Source organism: Pan troglodytes, chromosome 2 (genome assembly GCF_028858775.2).
Source record: "Pan troglodytes isolate AG18354 chromosome 2, NHGRI_mPanTro3-v2.0_pri, whole genome shotgun sequence".
NCBI lineage: Eukaryota > Metazoa > Chordata > Mammalia > Primates > Hominidae > Pan > Pan troglodytes.
Window position 1 is genome coordinate 131,279,819 of NC_086015.1, and position 23,097 is coordinate 131,302,915.

General features: G+C 47.5%; 1 protein-coding gene and 1 long non-coding RNA gene across 2 annotated transcripts in view; one reads left to right on the forward strand and one right to left on the reverse strand.

The window, feature by feature from the left end:
* The window catches only part of LOC107970410 (uncharacterized), a 42,569-nt gene extending 40,659 nt beyond the window's left edge, over positions 1-1,910 (reverse strand). The window contains exon 1 of the long non-coding RNA XR_010155333.1: positions 1,790-1,910. This is a non-coding gene — a long non-coding RNA (uncharacterized LOC107970410). The remainder of the gene's footprint in view (positions 1-1,789) is intronic.
* A 136-nt stretch (positions 1,911-2,046) lies between these two features.
* SEC61A1 (SEC61 translocon subunit alpha 1) lies at positions 2,047-21,521 on the forward strand. Its single transcript, XM_003309982.7, has 12 exons — positions 2,047-2,387; positions 2,663-2,730; positions 5,346-5,411; positions 5,503-5,581; positions 6,541-6,672; positions 9,940-10,049; positions 10,346-10,499; positions 14,715-14,875; positions 16,786-16,983; positions 17,253-17,444; positions 17,815-17,891; positions 19,310-21,521. The coding sequence occupies exons 1-12, from the start codon at positions 2,381-2,383 to the stop codon at positions 19,494-19,496; spliced, it is 1,431 nt and encodes a 476-aa protein (XP_003310030.1). The 5' UTR covers positions 2,047-2,380; the 3' UTR covers positions 19,497-21,521.
* The last annotated feature ends 1,576 nt before the right edge of the window (positions 21,522-23,097 follow it).

Sequence of the window (23,097 nt, forward strand, 5' to 3'; positions counted from 1 at the left end):
ATCAAAAGAAGTTCCAGGTGGGGATTCATTATTATTACAAATTTCTTGTTTATTCTTCTGCAGATATCAAGATTTACATTTATCATACTTAAAAGTATTGAAAATTCATCCAGATTTTTGTGGTCTCTTTCATTCTAGGTGGATGTTTCTAATATCCTATAATAAAGTCTTAAATGTATAAATATAAAACACTGCATACCTACTATTTTCCGAAGAATTAATGTATGTGCTAACAATAGAAGTATTTTATTGTTTTTTGAGACAGAGTCTCACTCTGTCGTCACCCAGGCTGAAGTGCAGTGGTGAGATCTCAGCTCACTGCAGCCTCGACCTCCCAGGCTCAAGGGATCCTCCCACCTCAGCCTTTCCAGTAGCTGGGACTACAGGCATGCGCCACCATGCCTAGCTAATTTTTTTCTGTATTTTTTTCTAGAGACAGGGTTTTGCCATGTTGCCCAGGCTGGTCTTGAACTCCTGGGCTCAAGTGATCCTCTTGCCTTGGCCTCCCGAAGTGCTGGGATTACTGGTGTGAGCCACTGCACCCAGTCCAATAAAAGTATTTTAAACTAGTGATTCTCCTAACGCAATTAGTGATTTAACACACGTAACTTGGCTGCAGTCCCTGCAGTGACACAGGCCAGATTGTGTCATAATGTGGAAACAACAGGAGGCCTGTTATCAATGGTACTGACATCCTACAACTATTAGCACAAACCAATGAGTTTATATTAAAATTTCTATTAACTAATTGTAATATTTATTGTAATTACTATACTATTTACCCTCGAAATATTTCAACATTTTAACCATCAATATGGTGCAGGGTGCATAATGGCTAAATATCGGATCTAGTCTATATGCTGAACTTAGTCCAGGGGCTGCCAGTTTTAGCTTCAGGGCAAAACTCCAGAAGAGATCATCAGTGGGTCCTGGAAGTGAAGATGGGTTGCATTTCAGACTCTGAATAAAGAGTCAATGTCTTCTTTTTCCCCTTTTTGGTGGGGGATGGATATCAAGTGATGTCACACCTAGACCACTTCACTGAAGTTACCTGCCTGTTCCCAGTAGTCCTTTGAATTTTCCACCAGTGGGTTTGTATTCCAAAAAAGACTTCCTGTCCTGTCCAACTTTCTGAGCCAAGAATGTACAAAACCTGATTATCTGCTAGAAATGGGTGAGAATGGAAAAATCCAAATAGTTGACACCTAAATTAAAAGCAAAAAAGCATCTTGCCACATATGTACCCCCAACTTCTACCTGTCCTGGTCAAGGTTCAGCTCCATGAAACCTTGCCTGATCCCACAAGGCGTGCCCACCTCCTCCCTGCTAAATGCTCACAGCATTAAGTCTGTTTCTCTCAGATGACATCATACCTACTGACTACAGATGCCTGAAAATAAATTCCAACCCCCAGCCCCAGCATCACTTGCCCTACCCGTTATCCCCCTTTCCCACACCGATCTTAGGCAATCACACCGCCATGCTTTGCCCACAACAGTCTCCTCAACCTGTTCCCTCATTCCTTCTCGCCAGAATCTATCAAGGCTCGGCACAAAGGTACTCTCCCAGGAGGCCTTCCTGAATTCTTCTGTGAGGCAGACTACTTCCCGAGCTGCCCCGGCCCTTCTCCGGCCAAGTCTCTCCAGAAACTCATCCCATTCGTTCTCAGATGGATGGGGACCCACACCCACGACAAGCCTCCGGGTTTGCTTAATGACTCAGACAGCGAGGGTGCTCGGTAAGCCCCACCAGCCCGCGCCCTACCCAGCAGGTAATGACGGAGACCTACTAGGTGACGGGCGCCGCGGTAGACGCTGGGACAAGGTCCCTGCTCCAGGGAGCTTACGGTCTATTCACTAACGTCAAAGAGCAGTGAGGGCTGTTACGTGTATGGGAGCCACCAGGGTCTCCGCCTGCCTGCAGGGCCACGCGCGCACTCGACGCTTCGCGCCTGCCTCAGTTTCTCCGTGGGGCCGCACCGCCCCAGTCTCGGGAGGCGTGACACTCCCTCCCCGCGCGCTCTCGCGTTACCAAGTCTGCGCAGCCGCACACCCCCAGTCCCGGCGGGCCCCGCGCGCCAGGCTCCTTCCCGACAGGCCCCAGGAGCCCCGCTGCATGCCGGGGCTTGAGGTCTCGGCGAAGCGGCGCGGCGCAGCGAAGCGCGGCGGCCGGCGGGCGCGCGTGGCAGGAAGCGGAAGCGATCCGAGGCCCGGCCCCGGCCCCGCCCCGCGCCGCGCCGTGCCGCTTGCCGCCGGGCTAGCACTGACGTGTCTCTCGGCGGAGCTGCTGTGCGGTGGAACGCGCTGGGCCGCGGGCAGCGTCGCCTCACGCGGAGCGGAGCTGAGCTGAAGCGGGACCCGGAGCCCGAGCAGCCGCCGCCATGGCAAGTGAGTCCTGCAGGGCAGCCCTACTGAGGCCGGGACGGAACAGATCCCCCTTCCCCACACCCGTGCGGTCGGGCGCCCGCCGGCCAACCCTGACCGGCCCCCTGCAGAACGCGGCCCGTGCCCCCGGCCCTTCTCGAGTATCCCCACGCTTCCGGGGTGCGGCCGGCTCCCCTGGCCCCTGCTCTCACTCGTCGTGGGCAGAAGGCGTCCCTGGGTAGCGCGGAAGGTTACTTCTCTGTGTCCCAACTCTTCCTGTTTTGTTTCTCCCATCAAAGTCAAATTTCTGGAAGTCATCAAGCCCTTCTGTGTCATCCTGCCGGAAATTCAGAAGCCAGAGAGGAAGGTAAGTACCCCAAATCGCCAACAAAGAAGGTTTCAGGAAACTGTCTGGACTCTGGAAGTTTACAGTATGATTAAAAATGGCTTCAGCACGGCAATGGAAACTCTCCCTTCTCTTCCCTTGGAGTGTAGTTGTGCTCTGTTATTCCGGAGAGCTGTCGAAAGGTGACCTGGTTGTGTGGAAATTTCCACTGAAATCACTGTGCTTTATTTGGAGCATCTTTGGTGGATGTTGCTCCGAGAACAAAGCCTCCGGTTGCCCTGTCCCAAAAATGGATCCGGGCCATGAATGAATAAGGCCTCAGTTAGGATAGCAGATTGAGTTACCCTCCCTTTTTCACCTCCAACGGGAGCAGATCACGGGTTGGTTTTTTTTCCCAGGAGATGCCCTTTGTATCCAGCTGCTAAAGGGAAGGGCTGTCACTTTAGTATTTACAAATGATTTTGTACCTTTTATGTAGGCTGTCACAATAGGGGGAATAAAGGCTATTCTTTTGTGAAGTCTGCTGCTTTTCACAGACGGTGTATTAAAACAAGGAAAGATTAAATTTAGAGCTGTGCTGAATCAGAAATTGTGTGGAGTGAGTGTTGCCAGTGTAACTACAGCTGTCAACGAAAAAAAGTTTCGTTAGGTTCCTAGGTTAGAGAGTGGGGAATAAAATGTTTGTGTCCTCACATTATTTTTCAAACTGTTGTTAAAGCATTCACATGGACATTTGGGTGCTTGGAATCCACTTTCATTTTTTTACGTAAAATAGTTTCATATAAATGCCCATGTGCTGCTTTTAATGCACGAATTTGTAAAGCTTTACCCCCTCAATTCCAGTGTAGCGAAGGGGCATGGCTCTGGAGGCAGGCAAGCCTAGGTCCCACCCTTTACATAGCACCTTAATAGCTATGTGACCTTGGCCTTGTAACTCAGTGTGGTAGACGGAACAAGGGAAATATGTGCAAGGTATAGCAGTGGCTCAAGAAGGGATTAACTCTGGGAGACATGATGTCTTATGGTGGTTTTGAAGGAGAAATAGAAGTCTCCTTGAAGGGATGGAAAGGAATTCCAAATAAAAGGAGTATATAGTTTGCAAAGGCATTGGTGACAAGAGTGTAGCATGTTTGGATGGGAGGTTATTAGATGTAGTTGCTATTGATAGAACATAATTGTAGGTGGGGAACATTAGGAGATGAATAACAAGGGCCAGACATGAGAATGTCACTTTGGAAGAAAAGGAGAGGACTAGAGTTGGTTTAGAGGCTTTTCACATCAGAGGATGAACTGTGGTACTGAGCAAGAATGGATTTAGGGGCTACTAAGAAGCAGAGGAGACAGGACTTGGATTAAGAGCTTTTGGGGTTTTGATGTTAAATTTGATTGTAACCAGGAGAGAGGACTTGGTGATTAGAAAGGGAGTCTTGAAAAAATTGTCTGCTCTTTGTTTCCCATCAAGATTCATTTCAGACAGGTTACTCTGAAATGGCATTGCCTTCTCTTGGCCACTTTCTAATTTCTTAGTGTGGTGGGATGGTAGGTGGGAAGAGGACCATTCTCAAGAGAAGAAGAGTCCTGTGAATGCCCCCAGCTTTGGATGGAGTATCTGAACACTGATTCACACCACTGTTGTGTGGCCGTATGGCTGTGTCCTACTTTGCCTGCATGTATAGTTAGAGGATTGTGACTCCAGTTCTGGCCAGAGGGCCAGGAATGCTGACTCAGTGCCTGCCTAGAAGTGTTTTTAAAGAACACAGTTTTGTTCACTTAATACTGTCAGTCTCTTACAAGGTATTTCAACCTCAGAATCTTCCGTCTGTACAATAATTAATGTTTGTTAAGCCCTCTAAAGCCATTAATGTAGGGTAGGCAGCAGGTACTAGTGAAGACACTCAGTTTCAGAGGCAGAAAACCTGGAAGAGTTCCCACTCTACTCTTTAGTGACAGAGGCTTTGGGTGGGAGGTTTTCTAATGATACTTAATACTTAATAGTCATCTTTACAGCGATTCTTGTCACCTATGCAACCTATGTACCTGAGAAGATGTGAAAATCCTTAAACAAATGCTACTAGTAGGTTAAACGTGCAACTCTCCTGCCCTTCCCCAATATTGTTTATTACACTGTTTTACCCTTAATTCATAGAAAATACACTATTGAGCAATTCCAAATTACTTGACTCTAGAATAACAAGGTTTTGTGACTGAAACTCAAATGAAAAGTGGTTGCTCGTGTGTTTTACAAGTCATGTTCTATTGTGACATTCTTTGATCTTGAGTCTTAACTGTTAATGCTAATGGTTAAAAGCACAGTTTGGGACTCAAACTCACTTTAGCATTGGGGTTTGGTACAAATTATTTAGCTCTTCTAAGGCTCAGTTGTAAAATAAAGGTAATGCTCTGTGGTGTGAGGTGAGCTGGAGTGATGCCTGTAGGTCCTTGCATTGTGCTCTGTGCAGAGGAAGTTACGCAGTACATGGTACTTATGTTTGGTACATGGTTTAGCTTCTCTGCTGAACAGAGAAAAGAGTCTGGTTGGAGTCCATTTTTAGAGAAAGGGGTCTGATTGGAGTCCATTTTTATTAATTTGCTTTTCAAAGTAACTCCCTGCTTCAATTCATTCTCTTCTACTCTAGATTCAGTTTAAGGAGAAAGTGCTGTGGACCGCTATCACCCTCTTTATCTTCTTAGTGTGCTGCCAGGTAAGCTCAGGCTTGTATTTCGTACTGGGGAGGGGGATAAGAGTGGCTGGAAACAGGAGTGCTGACTGTTTTGCTCTTTGCCTGTTCCCAGATTCCCCTGTTTGGGATCATGTCTTCAGATTCAGCTGACCCTTTCTATTGGATGAGAGTGATTCTAGCCTCTAACAGAGGTAGGACTCTGGCTCTGTCTTTTCTCTGTAGAATGTGGGCTTACCTAGCTTCACTTAGTTAAATTAATAGACTTTGGCTTTATATGGAACTTAGAGAGTGACTTGGAAAATAGAGTGAAGAATGTTAGCGTGCTGTGTTGAATAGCCTTATTAAATGCTGAGTTCAGCACCAAGGCATACCATCATATTTGGAATTGTATTTGAATGCAGTACAAAACCTGTAATGACAAGATAGGTCTATGCTATAGAGAGAATAAAAAACATGGAGAAACTAGAATACTTTTTGAATACCTGAAATGATGACATTTCCATTGATAACATTCTTCGGAATATGTAATTTGTTTTTCAGCTGTATCTTTTTCATATCTATAGGTTACATATAGTGTCAAAAAATATGTAACAGTGTTTTATATCCTCTAACCAGTTACTTATGGGACTGGGGAGGATTCTGAATGTGTAGGTTGATACTGCATTTGATTAACTCATTTAAAAAATATAGTTCAATTAAATTCCAAATCAGTTGGAAGTGTAGCTCATTTTAACATAATGGGAAGTAGAGGCTTATTCACAACTAGATACAATTGTACAGGCTCCTTTTCCAGACTCTGGAAATTATTTGAATGTTATCCTTTTTTTATTAACTGATGAAGAGACGAAAATTTCTTATCTCTAAAACCAGAATGAATCTGTTTATGGTGAATTTAAATGCAGCAGTCTGTTTAGACACCATGTGACTTCCTAAAGAGAATAAGCTGTTGCCTGGCAGGCTGAACAGAATGAATTGAATTATATACTAATCGTTGATATTTTGGGGTTCTCTAAATTAAACACAGCTAGGAAACTGAAACACATTGGTTTTATATAAGGGGTACCCAGTCAAATTTTGCTTATTCATTTTTAAAATAATGTACTATGTTTCCAAGCTAATATTGACTGTTTTGCTTCCCCGTTTCCTCAAGGCACATTGATGGAGCTAGGGATCTCTCCTATTGTCACATCTGGCCTTATAATGCAACTCTTGGCTGGCGCCAAGATAATTGAAGTTGGTGACACCCCAAAAGACCGAGCTCTCTTCAACGGAGCCCAAAAGTGTAAGAAAGATTGTGAATAATCTGATATCTATAGTTGGAAAATTTGAATTTGCTATAAGATTTTGGTATCAGTTTTTCTTTTTTTATTTATTTATTTTTATTTTTTTTTTTTTGAGATGGAGTCTTACTCTGTTGCCCAGGCTGGAGTGCAGTGACGCAGTCTTGGCTCACTGCAACCTCCACCTCCCAGGTTCAAGCAATTCTCCTGCCTCAGCTTCCCGAGTAGCTGGGATTACAGGCACGTGCCACCACACCCAGCTAATTTTTGTATTTTCAGTGGAGACGGGGTTTCACTACATAGGCCATGCTGGTCTTGAACTCCTGATCTTGTGATCCACCCGCCTCGGCCTCCCAAAGTGCTGGGATTATAGGCGTGAGCCACCATGCCCAGCCCAAACAGTATTTTCTTTTGTGCTGCAACCTCCTTGGCCTGCCAACCCTGCAGGAGCTCCATGCCCTGTGTTAGCGTGAGAGAGCACTTCTGGTAGAGCAGAGGTGGTGGGTGCTGGGGATGGGCTGGGCAAGGCAGGGGAGAGTGTCTGGAGTGCCCCTGAGGCCATGTAATGGAGGGGAAGGATCAGAGCTTGGAGGTCTTAGCACCCTTGGCCACCATTTCATTATTGCTTAGAAGGAAGTAATGGCTACTTCAGAGCTGTCATAAGGATTAAATAATCACTGTCACAATGCCTGGCACATAGTAGTTATTTGGCAAGTGTTTTATAAAAGAATTTAACTGACTGGGTGCGGTGGCTCACGCCTGTAACCCCAGCACTTTGGGAGGCTGAGGCGGGCGGATCATCTGAGGTCAGGAGTTTGAGACCAACCTGGCCAACATGGTGAAACCCCATCTCTACTAAAAAATACAAAAATTAGCCAGGCGTGGTGACAAGTGCCTTAATCCCAGCTACTTGAGAGGCAGAGGCAGGAGAATTGTTTGAACCAGGAGGCAGAGGTTGCAGTGAGCCGAGATAAAGCCATTGCACTCAAACATGGGGGACAAGAGCAAGACTTCTCTCAAAAAAAAAAAAAAGAATTTAACTGAAGAAAAGGTGATCCTGTCAGTCCAGCTGTATAATTTACCAGCTCTGTGATCTGGGGAAAAGTTAGATGATAGCTCTTATGTTTCAGTTTCTTCATCTGTAAAAATGGGGATAATAATGGTATTTGCCTCATATCTAATAATAAGTGTTACTAGTAACAATTACTAGTCATCAAAATTAGCCATATTTAGCCTCTGTTTGCTGAAAAACATTAATTAGGAAATGATATTTACAGTCTCCTATCCAGTCATCTTTTCGCCTACACCAGCATGTTTTACAGGTCTTAAATTAGTATGGTGAATAATTGAATGAGAAATACATCTTTTTTTTTTTTTTTTTTTTTTTTTTTTTTTGAGACGGAGTCTCACTCTGTCGCCCAGGCTGGAGTGCAGTGGCGTGATCTTGGTTCACTGCAAGCTCCGCTTCCTGGGTTCAAGCCATTCTCCTGCCTCAGCCTCCCAAGTAGCTGGGACTACAGGTGCCCGCCACCACACCCAGCTAATTTTTTGTATTTTTAGTAAAGACGGGGTTTCACTGTGGTAGTCAGGATGGTCTCAGTCTCGATCTCCTGACTTCGTGATCCGCCCGCCTCAGGCTCCCAAAGTGCTGGGATTATAGGCGTGAGCCACAGCGCCCAGCCAAGAAACACATCTATTTAAACTTGTCAGTTTTAGATAAAAATTAGGATTTTAAAATACACACATGTGGCTGGGAGCAGTGGCTCATACTTGTATCCCAGCACTTTGGGAGGCCAAGGCAGGATGATTGCTTGAGGCCAGGAGTTCGTGACTAGCCTGGGCAACACAGTGAGAGAGACCCCATCTCTACAAAACAACAACAACAAATTAGCCAAGTGTGGTGATGCACCTGTAGTTCTAGCTACTAGGGAGGCTGAGGTGGGAGGATCACTTAAGCCCAGGAGTTTGAGGCTGCTAGTGCACCACTGCACTCCTGCCCGGGCAACAGAGCCTGTCTCTTAAAACAAAATAAAAAACACTAAGAAAACAAAAAAAGTACAAGCACAAATTGGCAGTTTTCTCTTTGGTCTTGACAATGTTTTGAATGTTTTCCTGCATTAAGAACTAATTGTTGTGGAGCACTTTTTAAAAAGTCAAATAGGGACTATATTTGATGGCCACTTTGGAGTACAATTAATTTTACATGACAGATTAAATAGGAAAGCTGAAACTGAAGGTCAGACCGTACTTAGAGGACCCATCTAGTACTGTGGAACTTGTCAAATGTGTCCATTCCCTTGTGCCTAACAGTGAAATAGAGTGAGTTGTAAGAAATGAAGACACCCTACAAAAAGGAAAGCTTTTGCCAGGCGTGGCTCACGTCTGTAATCCCAGCACTTTGGGAGGCTGAGGTGGGTGGATCACGAGGTCAGGAGTTGGAGACCATCCTGGCTAACACAGTGAAACCCTGTCTACACTAAAAATACAAAAAATTAGCTGGGTGTGGTGGCACGTGCCTGTAATCCTAGCTACTCCAGAGGCTGAGGCAGGAAAATCGCTTGAACCTGGGAGGTGGAGGTTGCAGTGAGCCGAGATCATGCCACCGTACTCCAGCCTGGGCGACAGAGACTCCGTCTCAAAAAAAAAAAAAGGAAAGCTTCTATTAGACCAAAATAGCTTGGTAGCTAAGGGAATGGGAAGAGCAGCCAAACCGATGGTACGTGGGGTTTTCCTTTTAAAAGCACATTAAATAAAAACTTGAGAAGGGATCACTTTACCCCAGAGCTAATAATTCTGTCCTCTGGACCCAGACCTGGATGGTGAGCCTAGAGAGGTGGCCCAAATCTGTAGTTCAGCTCTTGAGCCATCGAGACCCCAAGTGCCTGACATTGAGTTTGGGTGCTGCAGGTGTGACATCTCCAGATTGTGTCTCCGGATGCTGTCAGGAGTAGGTTCTACTCCCTGATTTTCTTTGAATAGAACAAATTTTCCAAGTTTCACTTTTACTCCTCCCATGATTAAAAAGCAAGTGAATCTAGGAAAAGGTAAAACTAAAGAAGAAGTGTGCTTTTGTTCAAAGGCTTTTGATTCATTATGTACTTTGCTGATGTGATGGTTTAGCGCGTTCTCAGCCGAGCCCCTTGGAGGTAGTATCACTGCTCTTCATCTTTGTTCTCCACCGTGCCTGGCGTTGAATGGGTGTTTCTTAATTGTTTCTTTTGTTCTGTGTAGTGACCCACTTGGAAAACACTTCTTTCTTTCAATTCTAGTATTTGGCATGATCATTACTATCGGCCAGTCTATCGTGTATGTGATGACTGGGATGTATGGGGACCCTTCTGAAATGGGTGCTGGAATTTGCCTGCTAATCACCATTCAGGTAATTATTATGCTAACATCTCCCTTTGAGTAGCCCCTCACACTTACCTACAATTCTCACATAACAAATCTCAAGCACACCTAAAAGGAACTCCTACTGAAAGGAAGCAGAAGCCTAAGACTCTGGGTTAGCCCTCTGAATTCAGCAGAGAAAGGCTTTACTGACCGCTCTCTGGGGCTGAGGATGTGATCTCACTCCGTCTTCAGCGTTTATATCAGAGAACCCAATTACTGAAGGATGGAACTGTGTCCATGGGGAGCAGTAACACATAGTCTTGTATTTTTGAATTTTTACAGCTCTTTGTTGCTGGCTTAATTGTCCTACTTTTGGATGAACTCCTGCAAAAAGGATATGGCCTTGGCTCTGGTATTTCTCTCTTCATTGCAACTAACATCTGTGAAACCATCGTATGGAAGGCATTCAGCCCCACCACTGTCAACACTGGCCGAGGTAAGGGCCCTGCGCTCCCCTGATGGCAACAGCTTTCAGCAAAAACAATTGAGCAATGCAAAGCAGAAGACAAAAATCCCCCCATTCCACAGAAAAATAATGTCAGTTTTAGGTTTATCTCTTCTGGTTTTTGGGTCCATCTGCAAAGTTTTAAAAACACAAATAGGCTTGTAATTATGATGATACCTAACTTGCACTTTTCATATAAAAATATCTCCTGGATGTTTGGCATGTCAGAATACACAATCCTGCCTCACTTTTCTTAGCACAGTATAAGCTTATATTGCAACGATAAAGCAACGTTAAGTCATTTCCAGGTTTTTTTATTGTTAACATTGAAACCATAACTGTCCTCATGTGTTCATCTTTGTATATTTTGGCAGCTGCTCTCAGTGAATAAGTTTCTAAAAATGAAATTCCTAAACCAAAGCACTTGGTCATGCAAGGGGCAGCTTTCTGAAAAAGGCCTGAACTTGGAGCTTAGCACCTGCGTTCAAATCCTGGCTGTTCCTGTTAGTCATACATACGTGGCTTTAAGGGCAGATTCCTGCACCACTGAATCTTGGTTACCAGGATGCAGTGAGAAGCAACATGAAATTACGTGATGCCTGGCTCCTGGTAGATGTATATCAAACATTGGCATGCTGTGCTACATCCACCAAGTGCCGTGGAAATCTTGTAACAGCATGTTTTTAATAAAAAGTTCAAAACATACAAGGGAAGCCTTAGAGAGTGTGACTTATTAGGGAAAGGAAATAAACATTTTTTGGCACTAAATATCTTCTTCACTGAGGAGCATTCCAGGAGAAATAATCATGCATATTTGAGAGTTTTCTTTTAATTGAATGTTGGAAACAGAGTCCTTGGCCTCCAGAGACCATATTATCTCATTAATGAGATGGAAAACTGGTCCCCAAACAATTGAAGGCTGCATGTGCCTAACAGGTTACAAAGGAGAGTGGAGCTTGAGGTAAGGAGCCATAGAGAAGAGTGGGCAAGATCACATTTGATGCTTCCTTGAGTACTTTGTATAAATTTAGGAAATCCAAGGTAAATTGGGAGAAGCAGGTCCAGAAGGCAAAGTTTGACAGGATGTAAAAAGGCAAGAGGGGGATGGCATTGTAGGAGTTCAGGTATTTGTCAAGACCATCATGGTGACTGGCTTTTGGGGAGTGCCTGAGTGGGAAGGAAGTGAAGTCAGAGGGGAGCCCCTGGTGGCTTAGCAGCCCAGTAGTAGCCGCCAGAGGCTCATGTTCCATTCTGCAGCAGGGCATTGAGTAATGGGAGCCAGAGTTTGGAAGAAGTGATTTGCTCTGCACTGAAAGGCAGAGAGAGCAGCTAGGTGCGTGCAGCAGTAATCCAGCCCCAATTAAGCCATCCTACAGGAGAGCACTGTGTGAGGGCATTTGGAGGAAGCAAATTGAGAGAGGGGACCAGAGAGGCACTTTCAAGGTGGGGGAAAACTAAGAAGCAAAGGTGGGTTTGTCTGGCCTTGAAGTCAGTGTGTCTACATGTCAGTTGCTCATGTTTGGGACCTGGCTGACACGAGATGCATTCAGGAAGGGCTGTGCCCCATGGCCTGCATGTAGGCAGTGGGTGGTGCTAGAGGGAGAGCCTAGGGAGGGGCAGGGAGAGCCACACAGAGGGCACAGCTGGGACGGCAGCTTTGCAGCTGTGCCTGGAGATGTTGCAGGTTGGCTTGGGACCGGGGAGGCTGTTGAATGAGATTCTACAGGCAGAGACAGTAATCACTGCTGTTTCCCTGGGCAGCAGGAACAATCCAGAACTGGGAATTAGTCCCAAATTTGAAACCGTGGGGAAACAGGCCAGCCTTGTCACACAGGACCAAAAGGTGGAAAGGATGGGAATTGACAAAAGACCGCCACAGGGTGAGATGAGGACATGATGGCCAGTTAGGACATGGTGTCTCTTTCACAGAAGCCACAGCAGAGGAGGTCAGTGGTCATATTGGTTAGATGGTCTGCCTGACATGTCATCTCGGAATGGTCCAGGAAGATGTAGCAGGTGGTCCTAGCTATCACGTGTTAGAAACTTGGGAACAGTGCTTTTGAGTTCTTTAGTTTCACCTTTTCCTAGATTCACTTGCTTTTTAGTCATGGGAGGAGTAAAAGTGAAAGTTGGAAGATTTGTTCTATGAAAGGAAAATCAGGGAGCAGAACCTACTCCTGACAGCATCCAGAGACACAATCTGGAGATGTCACACCTGCAGCACCCAAACTCAATGTCAGGCACTTGGGGTCTGGATGGCTCCTGAGCTGAACTACGGATTTGGGCCACCTCTCTAGGCTCACCATCCAGATCTGGGTCCAGAGGACAGAATTATTACCTTTGGGTTAAAGTGATCCCTTCTCAAGTTTTTATTTAATGTGCTTTTAAAAGGCAAACCCCACATACCATCAGTTTGGTTACTCTTCCCATTCCCTCAGCTACCAAGTTATTTTGGTTGAATAGAAGCTTTCCTTTTTGTAGGATGTCTTCATTTCTTACAACTCACTCTATTTCACTGTTAGGCACAAGGGAATGGACACGTTTGACAAGTTCCACAGTACTAGATGGGTCTTCTAAGTACGGTCTGACCTTCAGTTTCAGCTTTCCTATTTAATCTGTCATGTAAAATTAATTGTACTCCAAAGTGGCCATCAAATATAGTCCCTATTTGACTTTTTTTTGTTGTTGAGACGGAGTCTTGCTCTGTCACCCAGGCTGGAGTGCATTGGCGCCATCTCGGCTCACTGCAACCTCCGCCTCCCGGGTTCAAGCAATTCTCTGCCTCAGCCTCCTGAGTATGGGATTACAGGCGCCCGCCACCATGTTCGGCTAATTTTTTTGTATTATTAGTAGAGACAGGGTTTCACCACCTTGGCCAGGCTGGTCTTGAACTCCTGACCTTGTGATCCGCCCGCCTCAGTCTCCCAAAGTGCTGGGATTACAGGCGTGAGCCACCATGCCCAACTCCTATTTGACTTTTTTAAAAGTGCTCCTCAGAGTACCGATACCATGACCCCACACTGCCCACAGAGACCCTGTCTCTGGAAGTAATGCCAGCTTTCTGCCAGTAGAAGCAGCGTGAGTTGCCAGGCTTCCATTATGGGATGGTTATGCTGTACTGGAACGGCAGAGGTTATCACTTGTTTCTTTCTTTCGCTTTTTAGTTTTTTAACGTAAGTAAATTTCTTGCTGATGTCTAAAACTTAGGCCTTAATAATGCACCACACTCCCCGCCTTCCTCTCACTTGTTACTCTGTTGTCTGGTTCTCAGATTGGGTCCCTTTCCTATATCCCTCAGTCCCTCAGTAAGCTCACTCCACCCCTAGGCCTGCCTCCCTCAGGAGCATCTCCTGGCAGGGTGTCATTTGGATGGGACCACATGGTGGACGCAAGCATATCCTCTGTACTTGTATCCTTGGTGTGAGAAGCAGAGAGCTGGAGCCTCCCCACTCACCAGCCAAGGGCAGCCTGCACTTCAGAGCTGTTGAATGGGTACTTGTACTTCTCAGGATTTTCCAGGAAAGTAGATTTGCCAGCTCTGAGCCCCCTCTTCAGTGGATGACCCCTTTCAGCTAGAGTTCAGCAGAGTCTGCTTTTATTTTTATAAATTATCATCGTTCCACACCTCTGGTGGCCACTGACTCATGTGCCTAAGAAATGAGACCAATTAATTTTAAAAAGTGGAATAGTGGTTGGGTGCTGTGGCTCACACCTGTAATCCCAACACTTTGGGAGGGTGAGGCGGGAGGATTGCTTGAGGTCAGGAGTTCGAGACCAGACTGGGTAACATAGTGAGACCCCAACTGTACAAAAATAAAAAATAAAAAATTAGCCAGGCGTGGTAGCACGCCTATAGTCCCAGCTATTCGGAAGTCTGAGATGGGATCACTTGAGCCCAGGAGGAGAAGGTTGAGGCTGCAGTGAGCTGCGACCACACCACTGCACTCTAGCCTAGGCAACCGAGAGAGAGGGACCCTGTCTAAAAAAAATCAAAAACAAACCAGAATAGCCCGTTTCTGTAGTTTGAATTCTCTACAGAAGAGAAGGGAGGGATGAGAATAATACATGCTGTATCCCTGTGGCTATGGGCACCATGAGTCTAATAACTTGTTTGTTTTCCTCTTTTTATTTTGTCTGCTAAGAAGGCTAGAAGCAAATTGAGTTGCCTGTTCGTTCCTTCATATTTGTCTCCTCCTCTGCCAACAGGAATGGAATTTGAAGGTGCTATCATCGCACTTTTCCATCTGCTGGCCACACGCACAGACAAGGTCCGAGCCCTTCGGGAGGCGTTCTACCGCCAGAATCTTCCCAACCTCATGAATCTCATCGCCACCATCTTTGTCTTTGCAGTGGTCATCTATTTCCAGGTGCGTCCAGATCCAACCCCAGGGAGTTTCCGTGGTCTGGATTTAAGTTTCAGAATGCCTTGTGTGCAGTCCCCCACTCTGTGGGGTGCGCTGTCATCATATTGTGTTGAAACGATGAGATGGTATTTGAAGGCAGCAGGTTTCCAGATGAGCTGGACAAGCATGTTCATTGAGTCATGGGACCTGCCATTAACGAAACAAAATTAAGGCAGTTCTAACATATGTGAAATCATGTTCCTCTGGGTTGGGCCTATCGACAGGTAAGATACATTTTTAAGTTCTTAGTTCAAGAGAAGCAAAAAGTACTCTAGCTCTGAAACCTCATTGCTCTCTTATAGAAAGTTTGTATGATATTTATAGGTAACTTCTGCATCTCGGAAAAGGCCTATCTTCTTAAGCTGTCTTACCTTTAAAAGTATTCCATCTCTTAAACTTGCTTCTGAGTAAGAGACCTGAACTGCTATTGTTTTCCTGTAATTGGATTGATCTTTGTATTTTTTGATGGTCCACTTTGTATTTTGGTGTTTATTTAAAAGAAGGGACAGAGATGAAAGGCAGTTTGATGTTTGTGAAAGGTATTTATACCAGCTACATGCTTTTCCCATTCCTTCTGCTGAGACTAAGCCAGATTCCTGCTTAATAAAAAGCTATCTCTTTAGGGGCTTTGCCAGAATTTGCAGTCAGATCATTAAGAATTTTTTTTTTTTTTTTTTTGAGACGGAGTCTTGCTCTGTTGCCCAGGCTGGAGTGCAGTGGCGTGATCTCGACTTGACTCACTGCAACCTCCACCTCCCAGGTCAAGCGATTCTCCTGCCTCAGCCTCCCGAGTAGATGGGATTACAGGTGCCTGCCACCACACCCAGCTAATTTTTTTTTATTTTTAGTATAGACAGGGTTTCACCGTGTTAGCCGGGATGGTCTCGATCTCCTGACCTCGTGATCTGCCTGCCTCCACATTCCAAAGCGCTGGGATTACAGGCGTGAGCCACCGCACCCGGCCTTAAGTATTTAATTTTTAAATCCTCTGTATTCCGAGCCCTGTTCTAGGTACTGGGAGTTCATAAAAATAAACCCTTTCTAGTCTCCAAGGGTTTCAGAGGGAGAAGTTGTATTCCTAGAAAAGTTTAGCTTTTCTGTTTATGATTAAAAACACTGTAAGGAACTATTATAAGGTGTGAGGCCACTGCTGTAGTGGCCCTGCCTCAGAGCCAGTGTAAAAGCTCAGGAAACATCACCAGCTAGAGAGAAGCGCCCTTGGGATTTGGGTGTGTGGCCTCCAGGCTTTTCTCCATATTCCACACAGATGTGGATGTAATGTGATAGGCTCTGTCTTTTGGAAAAAAAAAAAAAGCGGGGGTGGGGATCATTCCACCGTGCTTGCTTCCATGTTTTGTTTTGTGTGAGACAGGGTCTCGTTGTGTTGCTTAGGCTGGAATGCAGTGGCATGATCTCGGCTCACTGCAGCCTAGACCTCCCAGGCTCAAGTGATTGTCCCACCTCAGCCTCCTGAGTAGCTGGGACTACAGGCGCGCACCACCACACCCGGCCAGTTTTGTTTATTTTTTGTAGAGACGGAGTCTGTGTTGCCCAGGCTGGTATCGAACTTCTGGGCTCAAGCAATTCTCCCACCTCGGCCTCCCAAAGTGCTGGGATTACAGGTGTAAGTCACCACGCCTAGCCTTCAGTGTATTTTTAAACCAGCTTTTCTGGGCCCCTTCTGGATGTGCCAAGTGCAGGAGTGCAGTGGTGGGTAAGGAGTGGGCACAAGCTCTCAGAACTGGGAGCCCCAGAACCAGCACACAGGATTTCCTCCCTTGTGGCCCACTGGACAGTCCCCGGCTGGGCTGTGTTTCTGTGCAGCAGGCTGAAATGAGGCAGTGAAGGGGATTTGGTTCTGTTTGGCTTCTCAGGGCTTCCGAGTGGACCTGCCAATCAAGTCGGCCCGCTACCGTGGCCAGTACAACACCTATCCCATCAAGCTCTTCTATACATCCAACATCCCCATCATCCTGCAGTCTGCCCTGGTGTCCAACCTTTATGTCATCTCCCAAATGCTCTCAGCTCGCTTCAGTGGCAACTTGCTGGTCAGCCTGCTGGGCACCTGGTCGGTAAGTAGGCTCTTTGAAGATGAGCTAGCAATGCAGCTAAGTTGCAGTGGTTTCTATCAGTGTCTTGCTCATGAACAGATATTTCATCCGAAGATATTTTCCATTGTGCCTTTTACAAATTCAGCACATTAAATTATCTTTTCAGTAAAAAAATTGTACTGTGGGCACTGAGTAAAATTGCATTCTTTCATCTGCTCAGAACTATTTTTGCCTTGATGCTAAAGTAAAATGAAGGAGCACTCACATGCGTTTGGTTTCTTCTTCCCCAGGACACGTCTTCTGGGGGCCCAGCACGTGCTTATCCAGTTGGTGGCCTTTGCTATTACCTGTCCCCTCCAGAATCTTTTGGCTCCGTGTTAGAAGACCCGGTCCATGCAGTTGTATACATAGTGTTCATGCTGGGCTCCTGTGCATTCTTCTCCAAAACGTGGATTGAGGTCTCAGGTTCCTCTGCCAAAGATGTAAGTAGAAGCAAAACTTTCTGGAAGGGTGATGAAAGTGTGACTGGTATAAGGGGTGTGGACTTGTCACCTCATCATAAATAATGGTCTGTGACACATGCAGATAGATCGTCGTCCTTTAGGGGGCAGTTCAGAAGCTTTAAGGGCTGACAGATGGAGTCCAGCAGTAGATCAGCTGTGGGTATGAGAATCTGAATCCACACTGTAAAGTTAGACTTTGTCATATGACTTCCTTGCGGCAGTTTTAAAGTTCTCTGTATGAATATTGTCAGTGCTCGAAGAGGCGATCTGTAACTGTTTAGTACCACTTGGAATGCCTATTTCCCCTTCAGCCTCCAATTCCAACTTCTCCCCTGTGGGCACCCTGCAGGTTGCAAAGCAGCTGAAGGAGCAGCAGATGGTGATGAGAGGCCACCGAGAGACCTCCATGGTCCATGAACTCAACCGGTGAGTGGTGGCCCCAGGTCCCCAACCTCCTGTCTGTGGACATGTGTTGTTTCTTTCCATGCAGGGCATCCTGATAGGCCCTAGCACTTACTGGGTCACTAAATCTTATCCTTGGGTTACAGGACAGAATTAAATGTTAAATATTTATAAACTTGCTAAGTGCTGGACACTGGAGACGTAAAAATAAACACTTACAGCCCCTTTCCTCCAGAGGGAGCCACTGGGTAAGGAGATGGAAGCATGTGGCCAGGCGGGTAGGAGACAGTGCGGTAAGGGTCCTGAGAGCAACAGCTGTGACTGGCAGCGGGACCCTCACCCTGGCTCATGCCGGTGGGGTGCTGAAGAGAGCGCCCTGGAGGAGGGTCACTCTGAGCTCAGAGCAGGCAGGTCCTGGCATCTGAGTGCATTTTGGGGCCTGCGGTGGCGTTAAGGCTAGAGAGGCTGGCAGTGGCTGGGCACGGAAGGGGTTGATGTACATCTGAAGCAGGGCAGAAGGGATGGAGCCTGCAGTCTCTCAGGAAGGTCAGTGCTAATACACGAAACCACGCTAGAGAGGGAGAGGGGGAGGCCACATACCTGCCAGGCTGTGGTGAGAGTTTGGGCCAGAGGTGATGGTGCCAGATACAGCTGTACCCTTGGAGATGGAGCAGTTAGGTAAGGAAGGGCAAAGTCCAGGTGACCTTAGATGCTGCCACAGCACTCTTCAGTCTGCACAGTCCTCATTACAACTACTCATCTCTTCCATCGTCACTCAGAAGCAGCCACAGACAGACAACAGACAAATGAGCATGGCCGTGTTCCTACAAAGCTGGCTACAAAGTCAGCTGCAGACCAGGTTGTCCTCCTATGGGCCTTACCTAAAGGAAGCAACCACAGGAAAAGCCAGAATTGCAAACTTCAGATCATTTTCTAATCCCTAGCAGGGATGGTAGGCAATTTAGTTCATTCTCTTAATATTAAGCTGCTGGATTTACAGCACCGTGCAGTAGAAGTAGAATTCAATTTCATGTAGTTTTTTAAATTTCTAGAAGTCACATTAAAAAAGTAAAAAGAAACAGGTGAAATTAATTTTAATATATTTAACCTAGTATATCCAAAGTATCATTTCAACATTATAATTAATGTTAAGAAAAACCATGATGAAATATTTTACATCCTTGTCTTCAAATCTCCAAAATCTTATGTGACATCTCAGTTTGGTCTAGTCACAGTCCCCTGGCCACGTGTGGCCAGTGTGGCCACTGCCTGGACAGCAGCGCCTTGGCCTAGAGCGTTAGCATGTTAGTAGATGACTTTCTAGGAGACAGCAGAGGGGCCTTTGAGGCATTAGGTCCCAAAGTCTCAGGTGAGCCTGTTGGCCGCCTGGCTCACGGGGAGCTCTGTGGGTGTCCGGGAGCTGACTGTGTCCCCTCCCCCAGGTACATCCCCACAGCCGCGGCCTTTGGTGGGCTGTGCATCGGGGCCCTCTCGGTCCTGGCTGACTTCCTGGGCGCCATTGGGTCTGGAACTGGGATCCTGCTCGCAGTCACAATCATCTACCAGTACTTTGAGATCTTCGTTAAGGAGCAAAGCGAGGTTGGCAGCATGGGGGCCCTGCTCTTCTGAGCCCATCTCCCGGACAGGTTGAGGAAGCTGCTCCAGAAGCGCCTCGGAAGGGGAGCTCTCATCATGGCGCATGCTGCTGTGGCATATGGACTTTTGTTTAATAATGTTTTTGAATTTTGTATTCTTTCATTCCACTGTGTAAAGTGCTAGACATTTTCCAATTTAAAATTTTGCTTTTTATCCTGGCATTGGCAAAAAGAACTGTGAAAGTGAAATTTTATTCAGCCGACTGCCAGAGAAGTGGGAATGGTATAGGATTGTCCCCAAGTGTCCATGTAACTTTTGTTTTAACCTTTGCACCTTCTCAGTGCCGTATGCGGCTGCAGCCGTCTCACCTGTTTCCCCACAAAGGGAATTTCTCACTCTGGTTGGAAGCACAAACACTGAAATGTCTACATTTCATTTTGGCAGTAGGGTGTGAAGCTGGGAGCAGATCATGTATTTCCCGGAGACGTGGGACCTTGCTGGCATGTCTCCTTCACAATCAGGCGTGGGAATATCTGGCTTAGGACTGTTTCTCTCTAAGACACCATTGTTTTCCCTTATTTTAAAAGTGATTTTTTTTAAGGACAGAACTTCTTCCAAAAGAGAGGGATGGCTTTCCCAGAAGACACTCCTGGCCATCTGTGGATTTGTCTGTGCACCTATTGGCTCTTCTAGCTGACTCTTCTGGTTGGGCTTAGAGTCTGCCTGTTTCTGCTAGCTCCGTGTTTAGTCCACTTGGGTCATCAGCTCTGCCAAGCTGAGCCTGGCCAAGCTAGGTGGACAGACCCTTGCAGTGATGTCCGTTTGTCCAGATTCTGCCAGTCATCACTGGACACGTCTCCTCGCAGCTGCCCTAGCAAGGGGAGACATTGTGGTAGCTATCAGACATGGACAGAAACTGACTTAGTGCTCACAAGCCCCTACACCTTCTGGGCTGAAGATCACCCAGCTGTGTTCAGAATTTTCTTACTGTGCTTAGGACTGCACGCAAGTGAGCAGACACCACCAACTTCTTTCTGCGTCACCAGTGTCGTCAGCAGAGAGAGGACAGCACAGGCTCAAGGTTGGTAGTGAAGTCAGGTTCGGGGTGCATGGGCTGTGGTGGTGTTGATCAGTTGCTCCAGTGTTTGAAATAAGAAGACTCATGTTTATGTCTGGAATAAGTTCTGTTTGTGCTGACAGGTGGCCTAGGTCCTGGAGATGAGCACCCTCTCTCTGGCCTTTAGGGAGTCCCCTCTTAGGACAGGCACTGCCCAGCAGCAAGGGCAGCAGAGTTGGGTGCTAAGATCCTGAGGAGCTCGAGGTTTCGAGCTGGCTTTAGACATTGGTGGGACCAAGGATGTTTTGCAGGATGCCCTGATCCTAAGAAGGGGGCCTGGGGGTGCGTGCAGCCTGTCGGGGAGACCCCACACTGACAGTGGGCACACGGCAGCCTGCAAAGCACAGGGCCACTGCCACAGCCCGGCAGAGGGGCACACTCTGGAGACCTTGCTGGCAGTGCTAGCCAGGAAACAGAGTGACCAAGGGACAAGAAGGGACTTGCCTAAAGCCACCCAGCAACTCAGCAGCAGAACCAAGATGGGCCCCAGGCTCCTCCATATGGCCCAGGGCTTACCACCCTATCACACGTGGCCTTGTCTAGACCCAGTCCTGAGCAGGGGAGAGGCTCTTGAGACCTGATGCCCTCCTACCCACATGGTTCTCCCACTGCCCTGTCCGCTTTGCTGCTACAGAGGGGCAGGGCCTCCCCCAGCCCACGCTTAGGAATGCTTGGCCTCTGGCAGGCAGGCAGCTGTACCCAAGCTGGTGCGCAGGGGGCTGGAGGGCACCAGGCCTCAGGAGGAGCCCCATAGTCCTGCCTGCAGCCTGTAACCATCGGCTGGGCCCTGCAAGGCCCACACTCACGCCCTGTGGGTGATGGTCACGGTGGGTGGGTGGGGGCTGACCCCAGCTTCCAGGGGACTGTCACTGTGGACGCCAAAATGGCATAACTGAGATAAGGTGAATAAGTGACAAATAAAGCCAGTTTTTTACAAGGTACTTGATCATGTTCTCTTAATTTTAAATTAGATTTTATTCCCAAAAAGGCCAGTGAGGCGCAAAGCTTGGTTGCAGCTTTATGTGTGTCAAAGGCTTGGCTGGGGCACTCAGGCATTTTGCCTGGAAAAGTTCCCTTCTGATGGTCATGTCAACCTGGTGCTCACATTTGTGATAAAGTGATATGGGTGCTGGGCCACATGTGGAACTGCTGCAGGGCTCTGCCCGTGAGGCAGAGTGCACTGGCTGTCCCGTGAGAATGCAGAGGCCTCCGCTGAGCCAGGGCGCCTGCCACCCTGTGGAAGAGTGGGAACCTTCTAGCAGGAGCCTAGGGCCCCATAACTTGAAGCCCTTTGAGCCTCAGCTCCAGTACCCAGCTGGTGATTGGAGAAGTCTTAACTTGGTTGTGAGGCTGGCCTCAGACCCGACCTGTAGGCAAGCCAGAAGGACCCAGTGTTGTGTGGGTGGGAGTGGCAGGCTTGTGGCTGCTCCCCTAGAACGTGTCTAGAAGTCTTTCTGTTTCTACACCAAGCCCCCAGTGGTAGGCCACATTTCCACTCTCCCCAGTCCTGGACAGGGCCTCACCCCAAACCTGCCGCCGTCCCCACCACCCGGGCCTGGTGCTTCCTCAGGAACTTGAGGGGCAGGTGGGTGGGCAACCCCAGGGCAGGCCTGACCAGGGCTGTGGGAGGTCGTTACTCCTTTGCTGGGCTCCAGCCTCAGTATTTCCTTGTAGTCTTAGACCTTGTCTTGGAAACTGATTTCCAAGGGGAGTTGGGTCAGAGCAGGATGGTTCCTCTGAGACCACCTGATGGACAGGTGTGGGCCTGGCCTTGCAGAAGCCACACCTCAGCACTGTGTTTTCAGACTGCCAGGACACATGTGCAGCCAGGTCTGCCCCGCGCTCCCTCTGCACCTGCTGGCCTCAGGGCTCAGGGAAGCCCTGGAGAGGAGCACAGCACGTGGCCTCAGGCTCCAGACCAGCCAGGCGCTGTGAATTGCTGAGGCAGGCCGGGTGCTTGCCAGTATAAATATGTTAGAAAACCTGCTGCCCCAGGGAAGCAGTAGGCCATCTCTCGTGCCTCAGGTATTTGTTTGCACCTGTGGCCGTGGCCCCTCTTGCCTGAGAGCAAACGGAGCCCACATTCCAGCAGCCACGCATGCTTCAAGATGGCAGGCCCTGGCGTCTCTCCACCTGGCTCCTCCCCGTGCACAGGGAACTAATGCAGTGATGAGGGGTAAGGCTTACTCTACTTTTTCCCTTGGGGCAGGCACTGTCCCAGCCACTTCCTACATGTGCTCTCACTTCACCCCACAAGAGGCCCAGGAGGAAACAAGTCCGTCCATTTTACAGGTGAAGAAACTGAGGCCCAGGGAAATAGAGTGTGGCCAAAAGTCACTTAGCTCCCGAGCCAGGACAAAAAGCCTGAGGCTCACTTCCTACTCCAAGTCCCTGTCTGGCTGCTGGTCCTGCCTGCAGGTACTTCTGCTAGGGGCCTAGCTGGGGCAAGGAATGAGGGGTCTAGGGAAACAGGCCCCACCCCTGGAGCTTCCCCTTGCTGCCCTTGGCTCAGGGGCA